The sequence below is a fragment of the Naegleria gruberi genome (genome assembly GCF_000004985.1).
Source record: "Naegleria gruberi genomic scaffold NAEGRscaffold_62, whole genome shotgun sequence".
NCBI classification, from domain to species: Eukaryota; Heterolobosea; class Eutetramitea; order Acrasida; family Naegleriidae; genus Naegleria; species Naegleria gruberi.
The window spans coordinates 215,017-242,679 of NW_003163265.1; the positions used below are offsets into that span (position 1 = coordinate 215,017).

Below are 27,663 nucleotides of genomic sequence, written 5' to 3' on the forward strand. Positions count from 1 at the left end.
AGATATTCTTTATTCTTTGGATAAAACCTGTTCCAATTGTTTTAGAATAGCAGCAATATCGTGCTTTTTTGAAATTTCTTTTGGTTTTTCTTTCTTGTGGGCAGATCTTTTTTCAACCTTTATCCTGTCCATATTACTCAAATAAACATCATAGAGAAAATCAAAATCCTTAACTGGTTTCATACTGGAGAGAATTGTTTTTTGTTGTCTAATCTTTTTTCTTGTAATATATCCTCTGAATACTCGTTGAATCTCAGTTGCCTTATGATGTAGTTCATTAAGCTTGTTATGAATTTCTAAGTTTCCTTCCGTCAATTCAATCACTCTTTCTGTTGTTGGGGAAGTTTTTTTATAGGCACGTCTAAACGAATTGGATGATCCTGGATTCGAGGATGGAGGAGGAACTGTTGGGAGAGATTTTGAAGTAGGTGGAATGTTACTATTATTTACATTTCTCTGAAAAGTTGCAGAACTTGACTGAGGTTTTCTATTTCTAGTATCGTTTAATTCTCCAGAAGCCCTCATTTCTTGGGCAGTTTTAAACTTTCGTATTGTACTGTCAGATGGAGTGGTTTTTTGTTTTTGCTTTACGTCTGGAGAAGAAAATGATTTGTTCATCCAATTCTTTGTCCTCACTTTTTCTAAAGAATCTTTAAACCGTTTGGTTGTGGGGTGATCTGCTCCAAGAGTTTCTAAGGAAAGACTGAATCCTTTTGAGTAATAATCCATTGCTGCAAGAGTTTGACTCAAATGTTCATATTCTACAGCAACATTATAAAAAGCAACAGTTAAAGTTTCATTACAGGTTGCAATATTATTCTTAATATGATTTAGTTTTTTGTAAATTTCTAATTGTCGCAAAGCTTCCGTTCCATGCTCCAGAGCTTCTTCATGCCTTCCCATTTGAGATAAGACAGCACAAAAATTCAACTCCAAACTTGCATTAAAGTGCTTCTCATGTTTTTGAGCTTCTTGAAGAGATTCAAGTGACGATTCCAAATCACCACATCTGTAAAGGTTGGATTAAATGAATTTTCAATACTTACTCTTTGTAATAAACTGAACAGTTATTAAGTGTAGAAACGAGTAACTTAACTCGCTTCTCATCTTCATCGTGGAAAACAATGCCTCCATATAAGTCTATTATGTTTTTAGCTTTTTGAAGGCAATTTTTGCATGATTGTTTGTTTTTTTGTTTAGTTAGAAGATCCATAGCCACTACGTTGCATTTAACGATGAATTTTTCGGTTGTTTTCCTTAATTTTTCAAGCTCATCCTCATTAGGGATACTCTTCATAGCAACATGAAGGTATTCTTCTAAAAATTGTAAACTCTTATTCATATTTCCTTTTTGTTTTTCCTTCTCATAGAGATCCAAAAGCATGGAAAGGTCTTTTTTTCTTTGTTTGAACTGATCGCTTAATTTTGAGGATGAAGAATTTCTTGTTATTGGTTGGTTTTCCGTCGGTTGATATGAATCTTGATTTATTCTTCCCTCCCTCAATATGTTATTTTGTTTATAATTTTCTTCAACTGTAGTCGTTATCGGATGATAGCCACAGTTTCCTAGGGTTTCTGACATTCTCGTATTAAATAATTGATGTTCCTCATTTATTGTATTTTGTTGGGTTATTCCAATGGGCGGGCAATAGAGAGAAGATGATCTCGAGTCCATCATTAATTTTGTCGTTGAGGTGTTTTAATTTTTTATGTCTATTCCCGCTCATTTTTGTTGACGCTTGTTTTGACGATTTTATAGTCATGAATGACGCCTTTGTTTATGCTTGTTAAGGTGTCATTGGGACGGTGTTGTGGACGTCAAAATGACGTTTTTTTTCGTCATTTTGACGGTGTCAATTTGGGAGTCATTAAGACGTCACAAAAAGCGTCCTCAATGACGTCTCAAAGTGTGTCTCCAATGACGTTACAGAATGATCATTAATTTTTGATAAATTGAAATTTTATTGAACTATTCATAATTCTTACAAGTCGAAAATCTTTCATCTTGAACCATTTCACATTGAGTGAAACCCAATGCTTTCACACTGTGTGAATTAGCATTGTAAAAGATTTCACACCAAAGATGACAAGGAAATTGACAAGAGTTTCTTATAAAAATATGAAATAAAAATTTGAAATTGATGTAAACGAATAGAAATGATATATTATATTATATAATTGATAACTGATACGACTTACTAGTATGTTGAGGTATTTTTTTTGAAAAATATTTTAAACTGGTTGCAAAAATAGAAAGTGTTTATTTTAGAGATGAAGCCAAATATGGAAAGACATTTAATATAATGTAAAGGCCATTTTGTGAATTGGTTTGAAGTGAAAAGAGCCATGCTGGCATATTGCTGGTATGAAATCTTGTTTGATCGTGTCTTTGAATCTCAATTTGTGAATAATCTGGAGAAAATGAATTGACTTGATAAATTTTTAGCTGTTTCTGTAATAATGGAAGATCTTCTAATTGAAATGAATCCATTAACTTGTCAATTATTCTCACATATTGAATAATGTGTTGAACTATTTCTTGAATTTCACAATAGCTGGGAATTTCCTGAAATAATTCGAGATAATAACGACAGAATGTGATCTTCAATGGATTTCAGGGGATTGATATTCTTTGCAATGGATTTTGGGTGCTTGTGAAAAAAGGATGAAATCAAATTCTTTCCAACGTCGGTCATCAATTAAATTGAGAAATTTCACCAAAATACCTTCATAATTGTAATACATGTTACCATATGAACAGATAGGATTGAATGGTTGCAATAGAATTGGAGAAACACTATCCATTCCGAGTGGTAGTTCTTGAACTTTACTGTTGGTGCTTACGAATCTGGCTTAATTTTGAATATGAATCCATGGATGCATTTGCTCGTCTTTGGTGGTTGTATGATTGGAAGAAACATGATCACTAGATCTCTCGATGTGAATACTGATAGTGAATTGAAGCATACCATGTTGACTGCCTTCAACGGAATTGTTGGTTTGTCACTCTGTTATGTTGGTTTAATGTATAGACCAGAAATTGGTATCTTTGGTGCCTTGTCCTATGTTGCCATCAATGCTGAATAAGACAAGTTCCTTTCTATTGTCTTTGTCAAGCTTGGCTCCATTGGTTCCCCAGCCACAATGACTAGAACTGTGCAAGCTGCTGAAGCTATTGCTCTCTATGGTTTGTTGTTGTTCCAATTCTGATGTATTACCATATCTTCTGATAGCTTAGGTTCATTCATAGTCTTGTTGAAAAGGTAACCAGTACCACTACCGTAAATGGTATTATTCAATTCCTCTAGACATTGTCAAAATGCTCATTGGTAAAGTGACTAAAAAACAGTGCTTGGAATCCTGTATGAGAACTGTAGAAAGTTCTTTGAAGCAGGGGATAAAGAAAGTGTTTGGAAGGCAGTTGATGAAGATGTTAAGCTTTATTTTTTTAGTAAAAATTTTCAAAAATATTCACAAGTCTGAAATACGTCACCTCCTCCTTCACTGATTTTCATCATCAAAACAACACAAAACAAACAACAACAAATAAACAACACATTACAACATCAAGTAGAACACAACAGAATATCGATAATTAACTTTGGAGTAACTTTATGTAAAAACGTCAGTGATGACGTCAAAAAAAGCGTCAATCCACCATCAGGAATGACGAAATAAAATGAGCGGGTTCTTTGGAGGCAAAAAAAACACTTCCTCAATTGGAACTAGAGACTGTCACAACAAACTCCAGGTCTGCTCTCCAAAGTTTAAAAAATGTTTTGAAATATGTAAACGATAATTGTAATATTATTATGATTTCTTTGAAATAATTGACAAAAAGCACCCCATCAATCAAACATTTTAAAAATTTTGAAATAATTTTATTAAATATTTTAAAAAAAAATAAGAGGGAACCGCTTTTGCAACAATCACCCAGGAGTTGCCACATTTTTTGATTTGACCAAATTTTTATTATAGTTATCGTCATGGGTGTATTGTGTCTTTTTGTTCAAGAACAAAGAGAACCTAAATTAAATCTCTTCCTTCATTCGTAAGTTTGTGATCATAGTATTTTAATGACACAAAAAGTCATCACGAAATTTCCCAAAACCAAGCTATAACAATATCAGATCATTTCGCAAAACTTATCTCTACTAATACATCAGCCAGAGGTGAAGTGTTTATTGCTAAAAAATTCAGAGCTGTTTTTATTCTATTGAATGAAGTTTATGTAGTGACTGTTTGTCATAAATCCGACTATCCATATGATGCACTCAGATGTGCAAACAATGCCAAGTTATTAATGTTTGAGGCTTGTAAAGGAGTGGAAGTGACTGTCATTAATTTGTATAAAAAGTTTGGACAAATAATGTTAGCCCTTGAGGAATTAATCAATGAAACAAATACATTTAAACCACCATCAACAAGTTTGGAGATGGTTGGAAAATCAAAATTAGGAGAAGCACATCATGTCTCTGCTCAGTACAACGGAACTTCACATATTCAAACTAGTAAGACTCTCAATTCTGGTTCTTCTTTTATAGGTTCTCAAGATACACCAAAAAAAGCAAGAAGAGGCACCATTAAACAAATGGAAAAGCTTATATCATATACTGCTGATGAAATGTGGAAGGAAAAGCAAAAGCAAATGGAATCACATCAAAAGAGATTCCAAATTTTAGATAAATTCCAAGCACCAATTAGTAATGAACAAATTGAAGACAAGACAGTGACAGTGACAGATGATATGCTTCCAGATCCTACTGACATTATCAATTTTCAATTTGGTTTTGATTTTACTGCACCAGATGAAGAAGATGCTCTTCCAAGTTTCAACCACAAAAGAGCCAAGTCAACCAACATTTCTACAGGATCTGAGAGTAATGGTATTTCAAGTTTTAGAAAACGACAAATGGAACACATTGCTCTTGGACAACAAATGTTTCCTCTTAGTGAAGAGGAATGGCACTCCCTTAAAGTACCATCTCTTCCTGAAAATTTAAAACCTGTATTTATTCCTCCACCAACAACCAATCTTCCTCCTCTTCCACAATCATTCGTTACTTTACAACCTCAAAAATTACCACCAAAGGTTGGTACTGCATTTGATCGTGGTGATAGCAAACTTATCAGCTTTGAGCCTTTTGATTTACATGGAAGTACTACAAGTAGCAAAATGGAAGGTGAGGACACTGAAGTCGACATGTCGGATGAAGATTACACTTTCAGATCAGACAAACAAGACAAATTAAGTGACTCCATCTATGACTATAATCCACCAAAAGTTTCCACACAAAATTCTTTATCAAATATTCTTTTACCAACAAATTTACCTCCTCTACCTTCTACTTTGATAACCAACCAAGGAAGTGTGGCAAATAACACTGGCAATACCACATCAACAAACTTTTTGGATGCTTTCCTCGGACCAACCGATCCAATTCCAACAAAAACTCAAAACTCATTATTGTTGGTTGACAGTTTAATGACCCCATCATTGGATCTAAATTCAACCCTTGTTCAACCTTCCGTCATATCAGGTGCTAATCTTGGTAATAACAATTTTATCCCACCAATACCTACAACAATCACTACTAACACCACACCAAATGGTAAAAATGTTAGTAGTAATGAAAATATTCCTACTGTTCCACCATTGAATACTACTATCAAACCAGTTTCCACAAATATTACAACTCCTAAAATTACTCCAAATGAGCCTACCAATTTCCTCACAGAAATTCAAAACAAGCAACTCAATCCAATTGCTCAAAATTCTCCATCCACCCCAATGTTTGATCCTAATGAACTCAAGAAATCCATAGAACAATCTCAACAAAAGAGAGCAGCTGTATTGCCATTCAAAGTACTTGTCACAGAAACTGTTGTCAAGAACATGTCAGGTCTCACTGAGGAGGAGTACAACTTTATGGGTCAAATTGAACTAATTCTATTCAATCATGAAAGTTATCGTTCTTCGGATTCGTACAAGTTTATTCTGTCTCTTATTAATGATCAATTTAACAATTCAGAAAACTTTACCAAAATTGCTAAAATTGTTTGTAATCCAAAAATTGCTAATGAATTGAGCAATAGTGGTGATGTAACAAGTCATGCTTTTGAATGTAATGTAACTGGTCAAGAAATTAACCCAAAGTCTCAAAATGCAGTCATTCTCAAATACAAACTAAAGGAGCATTTGAATCTAGTTCCATTCAAATTAAGGCCTCTCTACTTTATGGCAACCAAGGATGGACAAACAATGCTAAATATTTCAATCGATTATATTGTAAATCCTGCTACCCCCCTGGACAAGCTCTCTTTCCTTATTCGCATTTGTACATCAAGTGAACAAATTACGCTAAAATCTCAATCTAAACCTGAAGGTCGTTGGAATGCTACTAGACAAGAACTATTAGTGAATGTGGATCAACCAGGACCAAAAGGAAGTGTTATTGCTAAATTTTTACTCAATCGTGAAGTGAAAGATATTGCTGAACTGCAAACAGAATTCTTATGTAAATTTAATGCAAAAGGTCTCCTTGCTGGATTTACTGTGGAAGGAGGTGAGAGCAAGAGAAGTGCCCACAATCAAGTATTTTTGGGTGGTTGTGAATATTCAATCACCACACCATCTTGGAGGTATAAACTTACCTCGGAGAACTTGAACCCACAATTTGCCAACAAGTAAATTCCTTGTTCAATATTTAACTTTGCTTTTATTTTTTTTCAACGAGAGGAATTATTGAGCTACCAAAATAAACTTATTTACTCCAACTAAAGTATTGAACCTCTTCAAAGGGATCTTGGGTTGTTAAGGTATCATCAAAAACTCCAGGAAGAGTCAAATTCCAAGCGTGTAACATCATCCTATGAACACCTTCTTCTCCATCTCTTCCCAATAGACTATAGGTAGCATCACCAAGTATTGGAAATCCTAGCAACTGGGTATGTAGTCTGAGTTGATGCCTCCTTCCTGTTTTTGGTCTTAGTAAAACTTTTGTAACTGGTATTGTATCATTATCTTTATGGTAAAACCCTCTGCATAAAACAGATCCAAATGTTAGACTTTCCCTACTCTTTTTCGCCTCTTGAATTTCTTCCTCAGTATTTAATTCAGATAGTAATGTCTTTTCCCTTCCAAGATAAAAATTCCTCATTCTAAATTTTCTTTCATCTGATGGATCTTCCCCAATGAATGTCAAAATTTCAAAATCATTAATTAATACATGTCCTCTCAAAACAGCAAGATATTGTTTTTGAGCTGTTCTCTGTTGAAAAGGGTAGGTAATCTTGGCACAACTCTCTCTTGTAAATGCCAAACATAATATTCCAGAAGTGGCGTAATCAAGTTGGTGACAAAATTTTAATTTTCTTCTTGATGGGGTGTGCCCGGGTTTATGTTGAATTTCTTCTAGTGGATTTTCCATTTCCGGATAGTAGTTATTAATTAATTTTTCCACAGTTAATTCATAATCTCCATCGATATGTAAATCGTTTGGTTTATCAATAACAAGTACATCTCTACTTTTAAAAATAATTGGAATGTTTGGCAGGGACTGGTTCATAAATGAAGTCATCATTTTTTTGAGTTTAAAAATCAGTTGGCTGCTGTTTGGAAAATGTGGAATTTATCTTAGAGATTTAACATCTCATTAATTTTATTTAACTAGTTGAGGAATGACAAAAGACTGGCACCAATAGTTTCATTTTTAAGGAATGGTGATTGATTACTTTGCATGTTAGGCGTACTGGCAGAATTTCTTTGGGTGGTTGGTTTGAGGAGAGAAGAGAAATTATTTGGGGAAAAGTGATTATTGTTTGTAGTGACTGTGAGTATTTTCTGGGCTGTATGAGGCGGTAACACAGGATAAAAAGTCATGAATTCTGAACATTTACAATCACAACCAGCAGGACAAGTAGAATGATTTTGGAACCAATTTTGCAAGTGCTCCACATGCCCACCATGGTTACAGTTAGGGCAATACGAAACAACACCTCTTACTGGAGACCTACAGAGGGAACAATGAATATACTTCTTTGGTAACTGTTGTTGATGTTGTTGCAAAGATAAATTTCGTCTATACTGCTCGTTAAGTATTGGAACACTTTCAATATCTATTGAGCATTCAGAAGTTCCGTTCATAAATCTTTGAGTTGTTTGAGTCGAGACATTATACTTCATTATTTCACATCTTTGAAGATGTAAACCCCAACTTTGAAGTAGTTTTGCATAGCATTGTCTTACATGAGACATAATAGGTCTCATTTCCTTTTCGATTAGATCGCAACTCTCATATACTTCTAGTTTTCTATTCAAAGAGACATCTTGATTAATTGGAATAAATTCGTGTGGTTTGTGTTTTGGATTAAATTCCAGTGCTAGGTCATCACTCTCTGTATTTCGTAAATTGAAATTAGAAATCTCCAATGAAATATCCTTCAATGCTTGTTGTAACACACAAGATATTACTGCACAGGTTTGAATATCGTGTTTGCTCAGAAAATGTGTTAATATTTTCTTGACAAATCTTCTTCCCAATGCATGGTGAGTCCACACTGGTGATGGCTTGGCCACATTGTTCTTTGTTTCATAATAGAGGCGTGGTTCAATTATCTGAGAAAGTATAACCCACATTTTGGAGAGATCTTTTCTTCCCTCCATCAGACAGATTTTAGAATTTTCCCTACAAACCTCCACAGCATTAATTCCTACAACCCTGTATTGTTGTGCAAGGGAATACGAAACAGGTAATAAGTACTTGCTATCATAGATGTGTATTCTTGGGTCAGTTCTTGTATCATTGAATGAAATAAAACGTTGCTTTTGTTCGTTGGCAATATAGTGTTGGTCTTCTCCATGCTCGTAAATTTCACCAATATAACCGTTATGATTTCCATAATATTGATTAACATCTTCTCCATACTCATCTTCATATTCTGAATAGTATGTATCATCCTCTGAAGACTCATCATGATATTCATTATAAACAGATGAAAAGTAGTTATTATCTTGCTCCTTATTTGATAACTCATCAATTTCTTTCATATTATTTGGTGTCAATTCATCAGTAATGTCAGTAACATATTGTTTTGAGCTAGTATCGAGAGAATTTGTTTGAGTCTCAGCAGACATGTTAGAACTAACTTTAGAAGCTTCTTTCTTTTCCTTTTTCTGCTTCTTTTTTCTCTTGTCATTGTGATCTTCATTAAAATCTTTGTTTCTATTTCGTATAGTCATTTCAAATGGTGTCTTTAAATCGTTGACCATATCAACATAGTACCTATATCCAAAATCAGAGTCATTCTTTTTCTTTTCACTTTTTTGTTTTGATTCTATTGACTCTTTAGGCTTTTTCATTGATCGTAAGCTAAATGAGTTGAAATAAATTAAATCTCCAGAAGGAGAGAATCTTGCACCACTGATTGGATGAGCAATAAAAGATCCTTCGTCAACAGTTGTTTTTTTTAACACTTGAGCAACATTGTCATTGACTGAATCAACATTATTTTTTGTATCCTGAGATTGAGGCTGGTCTTCAACCGTATTGCTGGAAGACATTGTAGCTAAATTTATACTACTTAAAACCTTTGGCATTCCAACGCTTGTTGGAGAGTTAAAAGTACTGGATTGACCTCCGATTATTGCAACACCATCTTGTTCGTTTTCCTTCCTTTCACGCCATCTTGTTTTACCAAGAATAGAAATGATAGCTCTCAAACAGCTCAACATGCAATTTCTGTGTTTGAGTACATCTTCATGAGCTGCAGATGTGAGGGCTTGTTTGATAATTTTTAAATCATTCACTGATATGAATGATCTCGACTGAATAAATTCAAATGATGGAGGAGCACCAACTGGATATAATTTTGGGAAAGTAATCTTCAATTTGAGCTCATTAATAGTTGGAGGAGTATTTGGAACTGAGACAGATTTGATGATAAGTATTATATTCAATATACAAGATCTTGCCTGTTCACGCTTATCTATTTTTTCAATATTGAGTTTTAACTCGCATTCATTATTTTCTGGTTTTTCAGTTGCTCCAGTCTTAACTCGTGTACAAAACTTTAGATTATTAAGTATGGATTCTAATTTTTCAACCTCGCTATCAAAGGACAAGCTGACTACTGGACTTCCCATTCCACCATTATTAGAACTAGGTTGATCACCAAGACCTGCAAATAATGCAGATGGATCTGTCTCAAAAATATGATCCGGAATGCTAGTAATACTCCATTCATTTCCTAATAAATGATTACTCATCATTCCTATTGGAGATCTTGATAGTAAAAATCCCTTATCCAAGCTACCAGAAAGATTTTCCTTACTATTTGAAGGAGATGTCATCATCTCTGTTGATTTTAAATCATCTATTAATTGAGGAGAGAAGTTCCAAAATCTTATACTCATATCTTTGGACCAGGTTAGAAGTTGATTTCCTATATTATCTGTTACCCTAAAATCAAGACACCTAATTTCGTCGGTATGCCCTGAAAATAGACTAATATTTTCTATTGGCTCAATGCCTGTGGTTGGATTTGATGGACTTCCCATTGGTCTGTTTGATGCTTTCTGTGAAGGATAGTTCAATTTCCAAACTCTTACTTGATGTTCCTTCTTTGATATTGAAACCAAACCCTTTCCAAATGGTGTATATCTAATTTTTGATACTGGGAAAGCCACTCGTTGTGTCATTATTAATTTTTGTTCGGTATAGTCCCATATCTTTACTAATTTATCCATTGATCCTGCTGTCACAATTTCATGTGCATTTGTTGGACTCCAATCCATAGAAGAAATGAGAGGATGGTGAGCAGAAATAAATGTAGTAAACTTGTTGGATGGTGTTGAAGAGGAAGAACAATTTCTAATATCCCAAATTCTTAAATCTACATTATGTGCAGAGGCGATTATATTGGAATCTATTGGATTCCAACAAACAATACTTGGAAAATCTGTATAGGAAATAAAACTTGCCACTTTACATTGGTTTCTTTCAAATTAAATCATTTGTAAATATGAGATTGGAAAAACTTACGAAGGTAATCTGGTATCCCAAATATTAACGAATCCATCACCACTACAAGTTGCAATTTTACTGTTCGTTAAATCATGTGGAGACCAAGAGATTGAATTGATGCTTCTTTGATGAGCTTGGAAAGATCTATCCCTATCCGTATCATTGGATGTGAATGATGTTATAGACCCAATAGTTGAAGTATTAGATGATGTACGGCCTCTGACACCAGAACTTCCTCCAGCAATTGATGATATCGAAGAATTAGGAATGGTACTAGATGTTACTCCCTTTGATAAATCTAAAATTTGAAGACTATCAGATGTTGTATAGGCCAATATTGGTTTTGCAATGTCATGACTAAATTGAACACAAGAAACTTCATTCTTTTTACTTTTGTGTAATAAAAGGGATGGTTGGGAGGAGGTTGATGAAATGTTTGTTGCTGAAGAAATGTGTGAAGAAGTGCTATTTAATGATGATGAAAGAGTTGAAGAGGTATTTGTTGATGAACCTGTAGGTGTGATATTGTTTGGATTTGGCAATCTAAATACTATTAGACCATTCCGACTAGAAAATAATTTTTACTAACAATAATAATTGATCAACCTACCTCCCCAATGCCATCAGTTCTCCACTCGTGTCTACAGACAAGTCGTTAACACTTTGTACTTGTCTTAGTGTAAATTTGTTACTTTCCTCATTCCGAATGGAAGAGGTATTTACTCTTTGTTGGTTTGAAGAAAATATTGCTGATAACATTTTAAAGTGATGTTTTGATCAACATTAAATTTTACTGATGTTATTTGGTGGATATTTTTTGTGGTAAGTCCTTGAAAGATACTGCACTATGTGCTTTAAAACCACTGAAACATCAATAGTTTTAATAACGTTAATTTTGTACTAATATACTGTCATTTAGGAATGTTATCAAATTCTTAACTACCCGCCAAAAGTTGTAATAATAGATCCATCATTCTACAGAAAACAAAGTTGGCGCTCAAAGTAGTGAGAACAACAACTTTATTAAAAAAATGAGCAACAAGGTAATTAAGGTCATTCTTCTTGGGGATTCTGCAGTTGGAAAATCAAAGTTAGTTGAAAGATTCATGATTGATGGATTTCGAGAGCAACAACAATCTACGTTTGCAGTAAACATCTTCCCATACAAAGCCAAAATTGATGGTGAAGACTGCGATGTTGAATTCTGGGTAAGTGTTCCGATTTGATCATTTATGATAGAAAATCATTAAAGGATACAGCTGGTCAGGAGAGGTTTAATAATGTGCATCCATCTTACTATGACAGAGCCCATGCTTGTATTTTCGTTTTTGATGATAGACAAATTACATACAAGAATTTAGAAAAGTGGTACAACGAATTGCAAACTTATCGAAAGGGTATTCCTTCGATAGTGATCTGTAACAAGATAGATTGTAGGTTTTCTGATTTGAATTAATAATGAATAACAACTAATTTTCTTGGAATAGTAAACATGGAGGCAACAAAAACCACTTTCAATTTTGCCTCAAAGAGAGAACTTCCATTATATTATGCCTCTGCTGCTGATGGAACCAATGTAGTTAAGGCTTTTACAGATGCCCTCAAACTAGCAAAGAAATGTAGAGACAACCCAGAAAAGGAATTTGTGGATGATGTTCTAGAATTACTAAATTAAATATTTTTACATTTCTGTTCAACATTTTTTAAATATTTTACAACTTTAATAAATTTAGAATAATAGCAATTATTAAAAAATGAGTTTGTTGACACAAGATTTGAGTAAAAAATCCGTTTTTAATCTGCATAGTTTGAACAAAATTGATGGTCAAATAGGTTATGGAGTAATAGAGTGTACCAGTGGAATTATTCAACATGTAGGTATTTAAAAGAATAATTAATGATAAATCAAACGATCGGAAAAGAATGAAGGAAAATTTAAAGATCAACCTGAATTATTGGAACACGTACATGGCATGTTGCAGGATATTAATGGACTGTTTACTTCATCCTCCAATGATGAATCAATTAAAAAATTAACTGTCCGTATTGAAAATGACTCTCAAAGTGGAAAAAATTTACTCTACCATATTTCCATATCTAAGAGCAATGTATTTGTTGTTCTAACAACATGCTAAATTCCTGTAAATAAAATTAAATTATAATACATTAAATAATTATTAAATTTAAATTAAAAATTATTAGCAAACAAAAAAAAATGAGACTATCAAAGAAACTTTTGAGCGTAGCAAGAATGCACGCCCAAGCTACATTACCAATCAACAGATGTTTCAATTCTTCTCGATACTATCAAATTGGTAGGTTTATAAAAAACTAAAAAAGCTAACATTCCGAAAGATATTGGAAAAGTATCTTCAACTTTCCAAATTCCTTCACTTTCTGCTCTTCAAAGTAAAACATTGGAGGTTGTATCAAAGGATAATAGTAAGGATGTCTTCATTGAAGCACCAATTTTTTCTGGTAAGACTTTGGCCTATCTTGTTCCAACCTTTGAATTAGTTTCTCAAGCAATCAAATCAGAGAGATGGGCAGAAAGACCAGGCTTCCGTGCCCTCATTGTTGTTCCAACTCGTGAAGCAGCTATTGCTGTTGGTTTCCAAATTGACAAATATATTTCATCACTCCCTGTTGAAGAACGTCCTTTGGCTCCTGTAACTAAAGGAAATACAGACACTTACACATTCAAGTCAACAAAGAAGGAAGGACACGAAATTATTGAAGACCACCAAGGATATTCCGCTTATGAAAAGTCTATTACTCGTAGAGAAAATGTTTATGGACTTTCATATGCTGTTATTTGCGGAGGAAAGAGTATGGAACAAGAAATTACTATGCTTGATGCAAGCGAGCCAGAAATTATTGTTGCAACACCAGGCAGACTTTTGGACCACATGAAGAATTCTGATTACTTCCGTAATTGTAAGATTGTTGTTGTTGATGATTGTCAACTCTTCAAGGGTGATGTCGAAGGAGTTATGGATAAGGTTTTTGAAAATATTCCACAAACAACCCAAAGAGTTTTTGTTGGAACCGCCGAACCTTTCAAGAAATATTTGAGAAATAGTGATAATGTAGAACTCATCTCATCTACTGAATCAGTTTCAAAGAGTGACGTTAAACAATCAATCATCAAGACACAAAATACTGCTGAATCTTTGAAAGTTTTACACCAAATTTTGTCTCAAAACAAGCACAAGAAGGTTGCTGTTTTTGGTGAAAACTCTCAAATTATTCACACACATTACTTGATGGCTGAAAATGGAATCTTTTCTCTCCTAATTGCTAGTAAGATTGCTCCTTCCAGATCATTGACAAGTTTTAGTAATTTTAATCAACAACAAAATGGTATTGCATTCTGTTCAAATATTGCCTGCCAAATGACTCCTGATGTGGATTTGGTCATTCATTTAGGAGCTCCAGAAACTCAAGAAAAGTACGAAAGTAGACTTTCTCGAACCTATTCTAAGAATCAATCTCAATCTATTGTCTTGGCCTCCCAAATTCCAGACTTTTTGAGCAATGTACAAATTGTTCAAACACCATCTGCATCTTCTGATTTTATTGCTAAACAACTCAGAGTTCCTTCAATCCAAAAAGTTAACGGTGAGAATTTGTTGATCTCTTTAATTTTGAGAAGACAAACTACTACACCAGAAGAAAAGAAACAAGCTGTAGAGCAAGCTATTAAGGATTTGAAAGATTTTGGTTTTGTGGAATTACCTAAATTGCCAAAACAACAAGCTATCAAACTTGGTTTTGAAAAAGAATTGCTTGACGCAGGATTGCTGGAATAAATGACCATTTATTTTTTCTGCACACCTCCATTGTTGTGTCTAACCAAGTATTTGAATAATTTGATTTTTTCTGAATAATTAAGGCAGTTTATATTAAAAAAGGAATGTTAAAATATAATGTTACAACTGTTTTTATTAAAATAATTTAGATGATACCTTTGTACTTCATGTCAGATCCCTTAATATGATCAACCAACCATTGCCTTATGAATTGCTTTCAGCATCACCAACTGAGGTCAAACCTAAAGCATCTTTAACGAATTTGTCGTGAATTTCCATGTGAGCAGCTGATTCAGACCATGCTTTGCGAACAAATCTTCTTCAGTCTTGAAGTGCATAACAACATAGTCCAACAAGTGGTACACACAAGTTCTGTTGGCATCCAAAGCATTGATCAATTCAAAGAGCTTCTCAATGAAGTTTCATGAACTAGAGTTTATTGTTTTGTCTTGAGAATGTATCTCTAATATCAAGCTCTAGCATTAAATTTGAAAATGAGGGTAATACAAGATCGTTTGATTGGGGTTCACTAATTTTTTGTTCGCTTCGTAAATAGTTTCCTGCACTGGATACACTTGAGATTTGAGAATTAAAACTAGATCCAATAGAATCTGAAATGGATGATGTATTAGAAATTGGTGTTGCACCGAAAGAGGAGACACTCGATTGAGAACCAATTGAAGCCAAAGATATTTTCAAAAGAGATGATGGTGAACTGTTGGAGGATACTGATGAAACTACACTACTTGGGGTAGCCGAACTGAGAGTATTATTCATTTGTCTAACCTTATCAATTTTCTTTGGTCTACCTCTCTTCTTTTCTGGAAGGTCAACACATTTCTTTCCCAATCTTACACATCTCAAACAGGGCCTTTCCTTAGAGCATCTCTTGTGAACTCTTCTACATTCAGAGCATGATCTTTTCCCTTCACTAGTTGAGGGTTGATCATAATCATCACCAGCTTCTTTTGAACTTGAAGGATAATAGTTAAAGTCCATGGTTTCAGCACTCTCATCCTTTTCAACCATTCCACTTTGGGAATCAAGTGCCATCTTTAACTTTGATGCACTTATTTCAGGAGCATTGGGTTTTGCAAATATTTCTGTATTCTTAATTGTAGATGGAAGTGGCTTAAAAGATTTATCCTCTAAACTCTTTTCGTCTAATCTCATTCTTTGGAAGGTGGTTGAAAACGATGGTTGGTGAGGAGACTCGAATTCTTCTGTTGACAGAGGAGTTAGTGGGGAAATTGTGTCCTGAGAACTATTTTCCCTGCAAATTGTATAGACTGAGAGCCTGTTTGGCTGATTCAAAGGTGTATTGCTTGGTTGGTTGGTAACATATAGAGGTTGGTGCAGAGTGGTAACAAACTGCTTATCTTCTTCGACTTTGTAGGAATGAATTTGGTGAGGAGAATTGAGAACGGGTGAGAAGGTTGTTTGTTGAGTGATTGGTGTTTTAAGAGAAGTAAGAACTGGAACATATTTTACATCTTCTCTTTGGAAGTGGAGAGATCCTCTTGTTTGAGGATGATAGATTGTTCTTGGATCATTGGTTGGAATTATTCTATTGTGGTGAACAGGGTGATTGGAAGGTGTATTGGAGTGGACCACCTGTATAGTTTGGGTTGGGACAGAGTGATGAAAATGATGAGCCTGAGCTGGCACCTGAGATACAGTAGTGGTTGGTTGCGAGTATGCCACGTGGGTTTGATGAAGTACAGTTGCTCCTTGTGGCAAGTTGGTGTAATAAGGCTGGTTCTGCTGAAGAGTAACATGTCCGTTTTCCAATGAATAAGCATTACTTGCTGAAGAAACAATGATTGGTTGTGGAGAGACTTGTACTCGTTGAGGGTGAATAGAATTTTGAGGTGTTGTGGTGCCATTTTCAATGAACCTAGTCGTGCCATTAATGGATGCGCTCAACAAGGATGAATTACTTTGCGTTCTAGTAGTTGGGTGGGCAATGAGAGATTGGCCACTTTGAATAGGTGTTGCTGAAGAGTAGATAGGAGAGCTAATATTGGATTGACTTTGAGGTTGGATTAATTGTTGATGTGTAATTATTTGAGGTTGGTAATGGTGATGTGCAGGAATAACATGAATATTAGTTGGTGTGTGACTGATAACCTGTCCAGAATTTGGTAATTGATGAGAAGGAATAATACCTGTTGATGATGATTGTGTTGAATAAACAGTACCCGGTTGTTGAAAACCACTGTTTGATGTTGCCATTCTTGTGTGAGCATTTTGAGAATAATAATATTGAGAAGACATTTTTCATCACCAAGTACTTGTGCTCCACAAGATAATGACTGTAAGCGTATTAAGGGTGATTTTTTGAACGAACAATGTATTATGAGGCAAATACGTTGCGTCTTTTTTTCGCAGAATAAAGTACAGTATTACGCTGTAATAGGTTGTTCTTTTACAGCTCTAACTATTTTTCTCCCTTTCTCCTTTGAAAATTTTCAACTCCACAACTTTCCATAACCTAAAGCTTATAACATGTTTTAGTGAGGTATCGAGCACACAGTAGTAGGTATCTTGATCTGTGTCAAAATTTTACAAGCTGTCATAACAGGAAATAGTTATTTGATACAAATTGAAAGAGAATGATAATGGAATTTTAAAATTTTAAAAAAAATGCAAAAATCTGTTGGTGTAGGAAGAAAAGTGTTGGTAACTTCCGGTTTAACAAGACTACTCCAACAACCAAAACATGCCAACTATTCAACCAATAGCAAAAGTTGTAATAGTAGATGGTTTGATCCTAAAGACTCACAACATATAACAACCCCGGTTGCTCTTTATAACACTCTCTCCAAGAGTAAAGTATCATTAAAAATTGCTAAGCGATTATCGGATGTGCCAGTTATAAATTGGTATTCTTGTGGACCAACAGTTTATGATGATACACATTTGGGTCATGCTCGTAATTATGTTTGTCTTGACATTATTTATAGAATTTTAGCCCATTATTTTAACTATCCTGTATTACATGTTATGGGAATTACAGATGTTGATGATAAAATACTTAAAAGAGCAGCTGAGCTTGGAAAACAACCTTCGGAAATTTCTCGTAAATATGAATTTGATTTTATTGAGGATATGAAAAAATTGAATGTAATTCAACCTTATGTGTACACAAGAGTAACAGAACACATTGAAGAAATTAAACAGTTTGTTGAAGAAATGGAAAAAAATGGTTTTACCTATACTACTGCAAATGGTGGTGTTTATTTCGATTCTAAGAAGTTTGAACAAAATGATCATTACTATGGAAAACTTTCTCCAAATAATGCACAAGAATCAATTCAACAGGAACACATTGAACATAGGGAGGAGAAAAAGGATCCTAGAGATTTTGCACTTTGGAAATTCACATCTAGGGATTATTTGGGTTGGGAAAGCAAATGGGGATATGGTAGACCAGGATGGCATATTGAGTGTAGTGCCATGATTGACCATATTTTTAATAATAAGAGTGGTGCTGCAACTATTGATATTCACTCTGGTGGAATTGATTTGGCTTTTCCACATCATAACAATGAAATAGCCCAGAGTGAAGCAAAGAATCATGCTCATTTTTGTTGCAGTAGAGAAACAAATTGGTGTAATTATTTTATTCATGTTGGACACTTACACATTAAGGGACTCAAAATGTCAAAATCTTTAAAAAATTTTATTACTATTAAGGACTTTTTGAAAAGGTATAGCCCAGACCAATTTAGAATATTCTGTTTGCTACATCAATATAATCAAACTTTGGATTATAATGAAGATGCCATTGGAGAAGCAATTAAGGTTGAAAAGAGAATACTTGATTTTTTACATAATGTTTCATTTTATAAGCAAGAATGTGAGGAAAGTAATACTATTATAAGAAAATGGAATACCGAGATTATCAATTATATGGAGAAACTAGCTATTTTAAAGCAAGAAATACACAATGCTATTTGTGATGATTTTAATACTCCTACAATAATGTCAAAAATATGTGAAATAATTAACATTACTAATGCCCTTTTTTTCACAAATAACAATATTCAAAAAGATTTCAAAGCTGCTGAACTTCTCGAAAACACCTCTTCATACATTATTAATTTATTAAATATGTTGGGATTACAGATATCAACCATCAAAACAATCCCTTCTAAAATTGAATCAGAAGAACAGGTGGCTAACCATCCATTCACTTCTAGAATCATTGATACGCTAATGGAGTTTAGAGCTACAATAAGAAAAGAGGCTCTGCTCTCAGATCCAAAACAGACAAAAATCTTACAACTCATTGACGATTTGAGGGATCACAAGTTGAGAGAATTGGGTATAAGGATAGACGACAGAAGTGGAGAGAAAAGTGTTTGGAGGTTTGATGTCAGTAATCAAGATATTGGCTCAAATGTTGCCGACCATCACACCCTCAAATTAGCTCAGAGACAACAAGAGGTTGAACTAAAACTCTCCATTTCAGTTTCTGACTATTTCAAGAAAATACCCCAACACAAAGACAAGCATTATTCTCAATATGACCAAAACGGTATTCCCACACATGATGCTGAAGGACAACCACTCTCCAAGTCTGCTCTCAAAAAGTTACATAAGGAAGTAGAAAAACATGCAGAATTTTTAGCCAAACACAAAAATTAATCTCTTTCTGTAATGCCATTCCTAATAAATTTGCTAACAACGGCAGCAGAAGGATTGAAATTTTCCTGGTCTTGTTTCATATTTACAAGTAAATCACGAAGCTTTGAGGTAACACTCTTTTGCTCAAGCAATTTTTCCAAATCTTGTTCTAGTTTGATATTGGTTCGTTTAAGCTTGTCGTTTTCTTTTTTAAAATGTTTCAAGTCCTTTTCAATAACTTTGAATTCCTTTCTCATCAACTCTACTTCTCTGTCTTTGTCTTCAAGAGAAGTGACGAGATAGTTGTATGGTTTTGATGAGGTTTCAAATTGTTTTTTCATTTTGTTCAATCTTTCAGTGAGCATTGAAATAGTTGATTGGTCTTTCTTCTCTTTCTCTCTTTTTTCTGTTAATTGTTTCTCCAAGTCAGAAACTTTTCTGGCCAGGTAAAGACTGTACTTTACTCTTCTTCCCATATTTGTTGGTACTAGCGCAGTTAACTCACTAAGTATTCTTTCATGACCATCTTTTTCTTGATAATCTGGAGAGTATGTTTCAATAACTTTGTCCAAATCTCTTTCAAGGTCTCTGTATTGGTTCAATTCCTTAGTTACAGCACTGAGAGTTGTTTCCAGCTCTGTTATTTTTTTTCCAGTTGAATTCTGCAAAGAATAATATTCTGTTTTGAGAACATCTAATTTTTTCTTCATAATCTCACTTTCAATCTTTGATTGCTTCAGATTTTCTGCATGTTCCATAAGAGACACTTGCAATCTTTCATTATCAAAAATTTTAAGGTTTGCTTGTGTCCTAATCTCACTGATTTGCTTTTCCAGGGTACTTTGGAGGGTTCTAAACTCCATCATAACATTAGTATTAGTTTCCTTTAGGTCTTCCACTTGTCTCTTTAACTTTTCTACTTGAGCTTCGGCCCCATCTTTTGATTCTTTTAACATTCTATTCTCTCTTTCATAATTTTCTTGTGAGTTTTGCTTGATAATATCCAAATCTTTTTGAGTTTTTTCCTTTAGCTTTTGAATTTCTTCTTGAAGACTTCTTTCATATTCAGTTTTAGACTCCTCTCTTGTTGATAATAGTTTATCATAAAGTGTCTTTTTTTCTTTTCTCATTTCTTTCAACTTATTTTCTAATCTCAAAATGTCATCCTCATTCTTACTCGATTTGTTTGAGTTATTTTCAATTTCTTTTGTTAGATACATTTTATCATTCTTAAGTAGTTCAACTTGTTGTTTAAGGTTTGTAAGCTCCAAATTAAGTGTTTCTTTTTCCTCTCTTGCAATATCAAGGGATCTCTTTACCAATTCTAATTCTGATTGACATTTTCTGGCTTCTTCTTCATAGTTTGAGGCTTTTAGCTTTACTGCATCAAACATTTCACTTTTGGTTTTAATTTCTTCCACCATTACAGTTTTTCCATTTAGTTCATCCAATAACTTTTGGCATTTTGTTTCAAGCATATCTATTTGAATCAAATAATCTCTTTTCATATCGTCATTCAATCTTTTTTGGTGATCAGAATCTCGCACGATTTTCTCGTACTTTTCATTAATTAATCTAAGATTATCATGAAGTATCTCATTCTCTTCTTGATATTTCGAAATACTTTCTCTTGTTTCTCTCCTGACTTGATCTATAATCTTTGTATTTGCATCTGTAACCTCATTACTTTTTTGATTTAACAAAACCTGATATTGATTTTGGAGTTGAACAAGTTTTTTTTCATTTCTACAAGGGTTATTAATCAAAGTTGTTCTGCTACTTACTGTTCGAGTTGAGTTTTAAATTTGAGAATTTCCATTTCTAAAAAATGTTTTTCGTTTTCCTTCTCCTGCTCTAATTGGGCTAATTGCATTTGAGCTTCTCTCCTTATTCTCTCACATTCTAATTTTTTCTTTTGTAATTCTAATTTAAGAGATGACACATTGGATTGAACCTCTCTTGTGTGGTAAGAGTTGATGGATGTGATATCAGTACTAATTGATATTTCCTCTTCTGATAAAAGAGGTGATGACAATAAACTAGTATCTACAGTTTTCGCTCTCTTTTTCTTTGGACTTGGTGTTGAAAGTAAATTTGATGAAATTGGACTACTAATTGTTGAAATTTCACTCGCTAGTTTATCTAATTCATCATCATCAAAACAAGTATTAAGGTTTGCTTTTTTCATCATTTTTCCTAAAAGTCTCTTCCCTTGATCTTTGGGAGAGGAAGTACTATCCGAAGAACATCCGGTAATTGGTGATGAAAAATAAGAAGGGACATTAAAGTAATTTGTATCGGTTTTTGAATAGTTATTCTTGATTGGGGTCCGAAGAATATCTTCTCCAAACAACCCACCTTCAAATTCTGACATTTTTTTTTGTTTGCAAAAAGTACAAAATTTGGCGGGAGAATACATAGTTGAGTTTTATTTGGTATTTAAACTTAACCATACAACTTTGCCTGAATTGGTACCAATAGCAAGATAACCAGTTGATTCCTTTGGCTGTGTTGGATCTTTTAGATCTGGACAATAAGATATACAGGTAGCATAGTCATTCGAAAGGGTGGTCAAGGTACTTCTTGGTAACAAGTTTGGAGTGGTAACAACCTGTATTTCACCATTCGTCTTACCATAAAATATATATGATCCATCATGGCTGAAACAAATGCATGTTAAATCTGGAATATCTTTGGAGTGTTGTTTCGAAAACTGAACTACTCCAGCATTTGGTTTTTTTCCACATGTAATTATTTGAATGGAATTACCACATCTAAGAACTAGCTCTGTCTTCTTGTCAGGATTAATGTGCAGTTCTGGAATTTCATTTCCTTGACAAATGTTTGAGTCATACTTCACCACTGTATTTGGTAGAACCTCCCCTTTGGCATTAATATCAACCCTATAAATGCACCCATTTCTTGCAAGAGCATACTTAAGATTAAGATCACCCTCAGAACAATCTAGTAATCTAATGATTGGACTATCTCCAAGTTTAATCAAAGAAGTGAATTCGTGTTCGTACTTCATATATGCCAATCTACCATCAAATGTTCCAACAAGAGGCTTGCTTGTATCTTTTTCTACTAAAATTGATGTCATGTTAACATCAACCATTTGTGCATCCCATAAAAAGTACTTGTCTGTTTCCAATTTAAATAATAAAAATTTGTCATCCTTCACTGCTTCCATAAACACTGTATTGACACCAAATGTGTAGGCTGGAAGTAAATCATTCTTGGTTTGTAAAAAGTTAGCATATTTTGCATCCAGTAGATAATTTGGAACATCCTGTAATTTTTCATTTGCTGTCTTGAAGGTCTTTGCAGACAAGTTATTTCCTTGCTTTGATAAGAACATTAACCTAGAATTTGATTTTGGTGGTTTTTGAGGAGGTGCATAAATAATAGTATGCACAGGTGCTTTGAACACCTCAGCAGTATCCAAAATGGAGATAGAGTATTTGTGCTTTTGTTGATTTAAGGAAGGAGTTGACGGTTCTGGAATATTAGCAACAATATTTCCTGGATTTTCGGTGGCATATTCATAATAAGATCTCTTCTTTTTAGTAGAAGATCTATCAGTACGAGAATAGTCACTCCAAATACTGGAAGGTTGATTGTCAACTACCATTTGATATGTATTGCCTGTTTGTGTGAAAGAGGGAGGCTCTGCGTTGAATACATTACTCATATTTAAGATTAATGAAGTAGGATCTAGTTTCTCATATTTTGTTGGAATGTCTTGGTTTTCTGCTCCGTAATGATCTTCAATATTTTCCAAATCTTTTGTGACAACCTCTGCACATTTACTGATTACCATTTCTCTTGAGATCACATTCGAAAGTTTTTCGAATTTTAACAAATCTCCATACTTGAGTTTAGCTTCCTGATCATAAAGACCCATATTTTCCATGTCAGTAATCAACTTCATAGCTCTGGCAGTCTCTCCTTTTAACATTAAACACGGAAAGTATGCATAGAGAATTCTACGCATAACAGTGTTAAATTCAGCATCTCGTATAAATTTTTTGCATTGGTTAAGGTAATTAATAGCCTTTTCAAAATCACCACCTTGGATAAATCGGATCAATCTTCTCTTATTGAACAAGTTTAACGCTACTTCCAGACTAACTGAATTATTATTTTCAATGGTTAAAACAACATACCTTTCAATTACGTTATGAAAGCCTCTTTCGTGGAGATAGTGGAACATGAATGTGTCTATTTGATCGATAACTTCAGGGTTCGGATTTTGCACCAATCTCTTTCTGATGTCTTCTCTTATCAGCCTGCGTGATGGACGATTGTCTGTGCTCATTTTTTTTGTTTTTAATTTTTAAATTATTTTTGAAAATTTATTTTATTTTAAAACGAACAAATAAATTTGTGAATCAAAAGAGTTTGTTTATTCAACAAATATGATGTCAGAAAAGACTAAAAATCAAGGGAGGACTTAAAACTCTTGGAAAGTGACTGTACGTGTTCCTTGAAAATCTTTACACTGTCACTAAACTTATTCTTGTCATTATTTGAGAGAAGATCATGTAAACGTGCTCCATGAGTATCTGGATAGAAATTATAGTGTTGATGCTTGATAGGAACACAAATATTACCTGTATCTGGGTGAACACAAAAAGGACTTTTTAACAAGTGATTAAAACCCTTTGATACGTTAACATCCAAACGAGGGTAAACAAATGAATAAACTATTTCCCATAAAAAGTGTTTGTTTTTCTTGTCACGTAATAACTTGTCTCTGATTTGAGAATAAATATCAGTACCACTCTTTCCAGATTCTAGTATTTCTTGTATCATTGTCTTTACCTCGCTGATATATATGAGATTCAATAAATAAGGTATTGATTGTTGCATGATCAATTCATCGTCAAAAATTCCCATATCATTAATAAATATCTCAATGAAATATTTTTCACAGGTGGTGAAAACAATAGAATCAATATCAAAGGAAGGATGAGCATTTCCAGTTAGATTGACTCTTCTTGATTGTTTTTCTCCTGCGATAGAGCTACTTTGATAAATGTGTATAAACCTAGAAATTGAAGATCTGCCTTCGTTATTCATTTTCTTAAGAAGTTCATCACTTGCCCAACAGTGAATACCTCTTCTACCACTGTAAACCCAAATCAAATGTTTAGTACCAAATACATCAACTAGCAAATGATCCAAAATTTCCATAGCACAATTCATCAATCTCCAACATTGTTTACAATACTTTCCTCCTGTGCAACCACAAAATCTAACGTCATCATAGTCGGAAATATCAATATCAATACAATATTCTTTTTCTACAGGTATCAAAACAGTTTGGTTTTGGTTTTTTTTGGCTACTGGCAGATTGTAGACAGGACCAATGTCCAGCTTTACAGGTACATTAGAATACTTTGTAACCTGCTCTTTTAAATCGGTGGCATTCTTTATGCTTTTATATCTTGAAAATATGGTATCCATTTGATTGGTTTTGGGATTCACAACTTTAAACGAGTAGGACATTTCTCTGTTCACTATTTGATTACCATCCGGATGGAGCCATTGTACAAGCAAATCAAAAGGAAAGTGTTTCTCTGTTTGGTCAATATTTAAATATTGTTGATAAATTAATTTCATCAAAACCTACCATAATACTGTTTGAGTTGATCGTTGGTAACTGAAGCCATTTTTTTTTTAATTTTTTAAATGTGATAAAGTTGGCGGGTGATGACTGGCGGGAGATGAAAGAATGATTTATTAAAGATTTTTAATGTACAACAAATTAGCTTCCGGCAATCTATGTATTGAACTAGAGCCTTGATCACTTGCTGGGTGTGATGAACATTTCCATCTTACTCTTATATTGTATTTTATTAATGATTACTTCATTAACTGTACTCTAATATTTTCTATATTTTTAAATATTATACTTGTAAAACATGTTAAAGTGTACAATCAACCTTCTTTAATTATTTAACCAAATAATATCTATGCATTCTAAAATTTACTTCTAATAATATTTCCTTGAATTATAAAAACAAGATTGACAATAATAAAATATTAAAACGTTTATTAATTAAAAATGCAACAAACACAAAACGCTCCAGAGGAAGGCGACAATTCGGAAGGTAGAACAATGACTGCCGACGAAAAGAAAAAACAAAGAGAAGCTAAAAAGATGGAAAAGAAACAAGCAAAGGAACAAAAAGGTGGATTGTCTAAAGAGGAAAGAAAGAAATTGTTTGAAACAAACGAAAATAATAAGAGACAAGAACGATTAAAAGCCAAAGAAGAAGCAGAAAATATCACCACTCCGACAATGCCATCAAATGTTACGAATAATAGTACCAACCCAACAACAAGTCAACAAACAAACGCTTCCGATCAAAGGTTGAGAGAAGAAAACGAGAGATTAAAGAAGGAATTGTTACAAAGAGACAAACTTTATCTAGATTTGAAGAAGAAATATCAGGAAAATAGAATTTCTTCTCACTTGCCAGAATATCAACCTCCAAAACAAACAGAAATCAACACTGGAAAACTTCATCCTCAAGTGATTCAACTCGGAATTCAATATGCAAGTGGTCAAATTACTGGATGCAATGCTAGAACTCTTGCTATGTTCACTGTTTTGAAACAGCTTGTTAATGATACTGAAATTCCTGAAGATAAGCAATTCAGTAGATGTTTGGATCCGCTTGTTTCTTCTGTAATTGACCACTTAAAACAATGTAGACCAATGAGCGTGGGAATGAAAAATGCTTTGAGAAGATTTAAATATTGTTTGCATCAAATTGACAAGGAATCTTACATTCGTACACATCAACAGAGAAAAGAAGCTCTTTCAGAATATGTTGATAGATATATTGAAGAACGTATTTCAGTTCCTGAAAAAGAAATTGTTAAGAAAGGAGTTAATGGTATTAAGGATGGTGATACAATTTTAACATATGCACTAAGTGAGGTTTTAGAAAAAATGATTATAGAGGCTGCTCAAAGCAAGAAAATATCTGTAATTGTTGTTGATAGCAGACCAAAGAATGAAGGTAAAGAGCTCGTAAAACGTTTGACAAGAGCTGGTGTGAAATGTTCGATTGTTCTCGTTAATGCTGTTACATATGTCATGAAGGATGTTTCAAAGGTGTTCTTGGGTGCAAATTCAATTTTGTCCAATGGTAATGTTTATTCACGTGTAGGTACAGCTGTTGTTGCCATGACTGCAAAGGCTTTTAATATTCCAGTGGTTGTTTGTTGTGAGACATACAAATTTAGTGCTCATTCTCAATTGGATTCCATTACAACTAACGAGTTGGGAGATCCATATGATTTAGTAGATTTAAGTACAACACCTCAAAGACACCACACTGTTAATTATTTGTCTAGTAATGAAATTGGACAATTGGAGGTTGAAGGAGTAACCAAGTTTGATGACAAGGAAACAGTGTATAACATGGAAAATTTTGAATCTATTCCTAACCTTCATATCGTAAATTTAACTTATGACCTTACTCCTTGTCATTATGTAGATATGGTTTTGTGTGAATTTGGTGCTATTCCACCAACATCTGTTTCAGTCATTTTGAGAGAGTACGTCGATTATCAATAAATTATTATTATTTTTATAAAATTCTCATTCTAGATTATATTACTTTCTTGTTTGGTGGTACCATTCTGGAATTAACCAAACCTTTGAGAACGAAAATCCTTTTCACCCACCAACCCAAATACCAAATTAGAGGCAAAAAGGCCACATATTGAATCCAAGCAAACTTTGCTTTTTCAAACCATTCCACCTCATACAAATAGCTCTGAATTGGAATTTTAATATTAATATTAATTTCCAAAGAATCTGTCGAAGTGTCTGGTCCTTTCTTGCAAAACGATGATTCTTGAGAAAATACTCCAGCAACTTATCAACTTAATGAATTGACTAGTTTCCAAAAACTTACTGTCTCTGTCATGTAATGTTTGAATAAAATTTGAAATAGATAATTCATCCATAGAATTAATTTGAGAAAAGTCAATAATAGGATCAGCATATGTTAAAACTTGATCAGTTCCATGAAAAGCATAATTTTGTCTCAATTTTAATGCTCCATTGATGAGTATTTGAGAACATCTTGTTGTGTCTGTCTTGATATGAGCTAGACCGGTGACATTTAAATTTTTGTATCTCTTTTGGGATTGTATTTCCAAAGAAAAAG

General features: G+C 33.7%; 13 protein-coding genes across 13 annotated transcripts; 5 read left to right on the forward strand and 8 right to left on the reverse strand.

The window, feature by feature from the left end:
* Positions 1-9: 9 nt before the first annotated feature.
* On the reverse strand, positions 10-1,342 carry NAEGRDRAFT_73656 (uncharacterized protein; the record flags this gene model as incomplete). Its single annotated transcript, XM_002671331.1, has 2 exons — positions 10-1,009; positions 1,047-1,342. The coding sequence occupies 2 exons, from the start codon at positions 1,340-1,342 to the stop codon at positions 10-12; spliced, it is 1,296 nt and encodes a 431-aa protein (XP_002671377.1).
* Positions 1,343-3,986: 2,644 nt separating this feature from the next.
* Positions 3,987-6,709, forward strand: NAEGRDRAFT_81574 (uncharacterized protein; the record flags this gene model as incomplete). The annotated part of the gene is made up of 2 exons (XM_002671282.1): positions 3,987-4,051; positions 4,090-6,709. 2 exons carry the CDS (start codon positions 3,987-3,989, stop codon positions 6,689-6,691), a joined length of 2,667 nt encoding a protein of 888 aa, XP_002671328.1. The 3' UTR covers positions 6,692-6,709.
* Positions 6,710-6,764: 55 nt separating this feature from the next.
* Positions 6,765-7,583, reverse strand: NAEGRDRAFT_73658 (uncharacterized protein; the record flags this gene model as incomplete). The annotated part of the gene is made up of 1 exon (XM_002671332.1): positions 6,765-7,583. The coding sequence occupies one exon, from the start codon at positions 7,581-7,583 to the stop codon at positions 6,765-6,767; it is 819 nt and encodes a 272-aa protein (XP_002671378.1).
* An 86-nt stretch (positions 7,584-7,669) lies between these two features.
* On the reverse strand, positions 7,670-11,783 carry NAEGRDRAFT_73659 (uncharacterized protein; the record flags this gene model as incomplete). The annotated part of the gene is made up of 3 exons (XM_002671333.1): positions 7,670-10,997; positions 11,043-11,567; positions 11,635-11,783. 3 exons carry the CDS (start codon positions 11,781-11,783, stop codon positions 7,670-7,672), a joined length of 4,002 nt encoding a protein of 1,333 aa, XP_002671379.1.
* Positions 11,784-12,055: 272 nt separating this feature from the next.
* NAEGRDRAFT_60926 (uncharacterized protein) lies at positions 12,056-12,699 on the forward strand (the record flags this gene model as incomplete). Its single annotated transcript, XM_002671283.1, has 3 exons — positions 12,056-12,232; positions 12,277-12,457; positions 12,512-12,699. The coding sequence occupies 3 exons, from the start codon at positions 12,056-12,058 to the stop codon at positions 12,697-12,699; spliced, it is 546 nt and encodes a 181-aa protein (XP_002671329.1).
* A 540-nt stretch (positions 12,700-13,239) lies between these two features.
* On the forward strand, positions 13,240-14,836 carry NAEGRDRAFT_73661 (uncharacterized protein; the record flags this gene model as incomplete). The annotated part of the gene is made up of 2 exons (XM_002671284.1): positions 13,240-13,339; positions 13,365-14,836. The coding sequence occupies 2 exons, from the start codon at positions 13,240-13,242 to the stop codon at positions 14,834-14,836; spliced, it is 1,572 nt and encodes a 523-aa protein (XP_002671330.1).
* Positions 14,837-15,265: 429 nt separating this feature from the next.
* Positions 15,266-17,113, reverse strand: NAEGRDRAFT_73662 (uncharacterized protein; the record flags this gene model as incomplete). The annotated part of the gene is made up of 1 exon (XM_002671334.1): positions 15,266-17,113. The coding sequence occupies one exon, from the start codon at positions 17,111-17,113 to the stop codon at positions 15,266-15,268; it is 1,848 nt and encodes a 615-aa protein (XP_002671380.1).
* Positions 17,114-17,482: 369 nt separating this feature from the next.
* On the forward strand, positions 17,483-18,950 carry NAEGRDRAFT_73663 (uncharacterized protein; the record flags this gene model as incomplete). The annotated part of the gene is made up of 2 exons (XM_002671285.1): positions 17,483-18,676; positions 18,894-18,950. The coding sequence occupies 2 exons, from the start codon at positions 17,483-17,485 to the stop codon at positions 18,948-18,950; spliced, it is 1,251 nt and encodes a 416-aa protein (XP_002671331.1).
* A 535-nt stretch (positions 18,951-19,485) lies between these two features.
* On the reverse strand, positions 19,486-20,946 carry FM154 (uncharacterized protein; the record flags this gene model as incomplete). Its single annotated transcript, XM_002671335.1, has 1 exon — positions 19,486-20,946. The coding sequence occupies one exon, from the start codon at positions 20,944-20,946 to the stop codon at positions 19,486-19,488; it is 1,461 nt and encodes a 486-aa protein (XP_002671381.1).
* Positions 20,947-21,248: 302 nt separating this feature from the next.
* NAEGRDRAFT_73665 (uncharacterized protein) lies at positions 21,249-21,656 on the reverse strand (the record flags this gene model as incomplete). Its single annotated transcript, XM_002671336.1, has 1 exon — positions 21,249-21,656. One exon carries the CDS (start codon positions 21,654-21,656, stop codon positions 21,249-21,251), a length of 408 nt encoding a protein of 135 aa, XP_002671382.1.
* Positions 21,657-21,896: 240 nt separating this feature from the next.
* Positions 21,897-23,789, reverse strand: NAEGRDRAFT_73666 (uncharacterized protein; the record flags this gene model as incomplete). Its single annotated transcript, XM_002671337.1, has 1 exon — positions 21,897-23,789. The coding sequence occupies one exon, from the start codon at positions 23,787-23,789 to the stop codon at positions 21,897-21,899; it is 1,893 nt and encodes a 630-aa protein (XP_002671383.1).
* A 116-nt stretch (positions 23,790-23,905) lies between these two features.
* Positions 23,906-24,982, reverse strand: NAEGRDRAFT_73667 (uncharacterized protein; the record flags this gene model as incomplete). The annotated part of the gene is made up of 1 exon (XM_002671338.1): positions 23,906-24,982. One exon carries the CDS (start codon positions 24,980-24,982, stop codon positions 23,906-23,908), a length of 1,077 nt encoding a protein of 358 aa, XP_002671384.1.
* Positions 24,983-25,541: 559 nt separating this feature from the next.
* NAEGRDRAFT_59484 (uncharacterized protein) lies at positions 25,542-27,080 on the forward strand (the record flags this gene model as incomplete). The annotated part of the gene is made up of 1 exon (XM_002671286.1): positions 25,542-27,080. One exon carries the CDS (start codon positions 25,542-25,544, stop codon positions 27,063-27,065), a length of 1,524 nt encoding a protein of 507 aa, XP_002671332.1. The 3' UTR covers positions 27,066-27,080.
* Between the last annotated feature and the right edge of the window lie 583 nt (positions 27,081-27,663).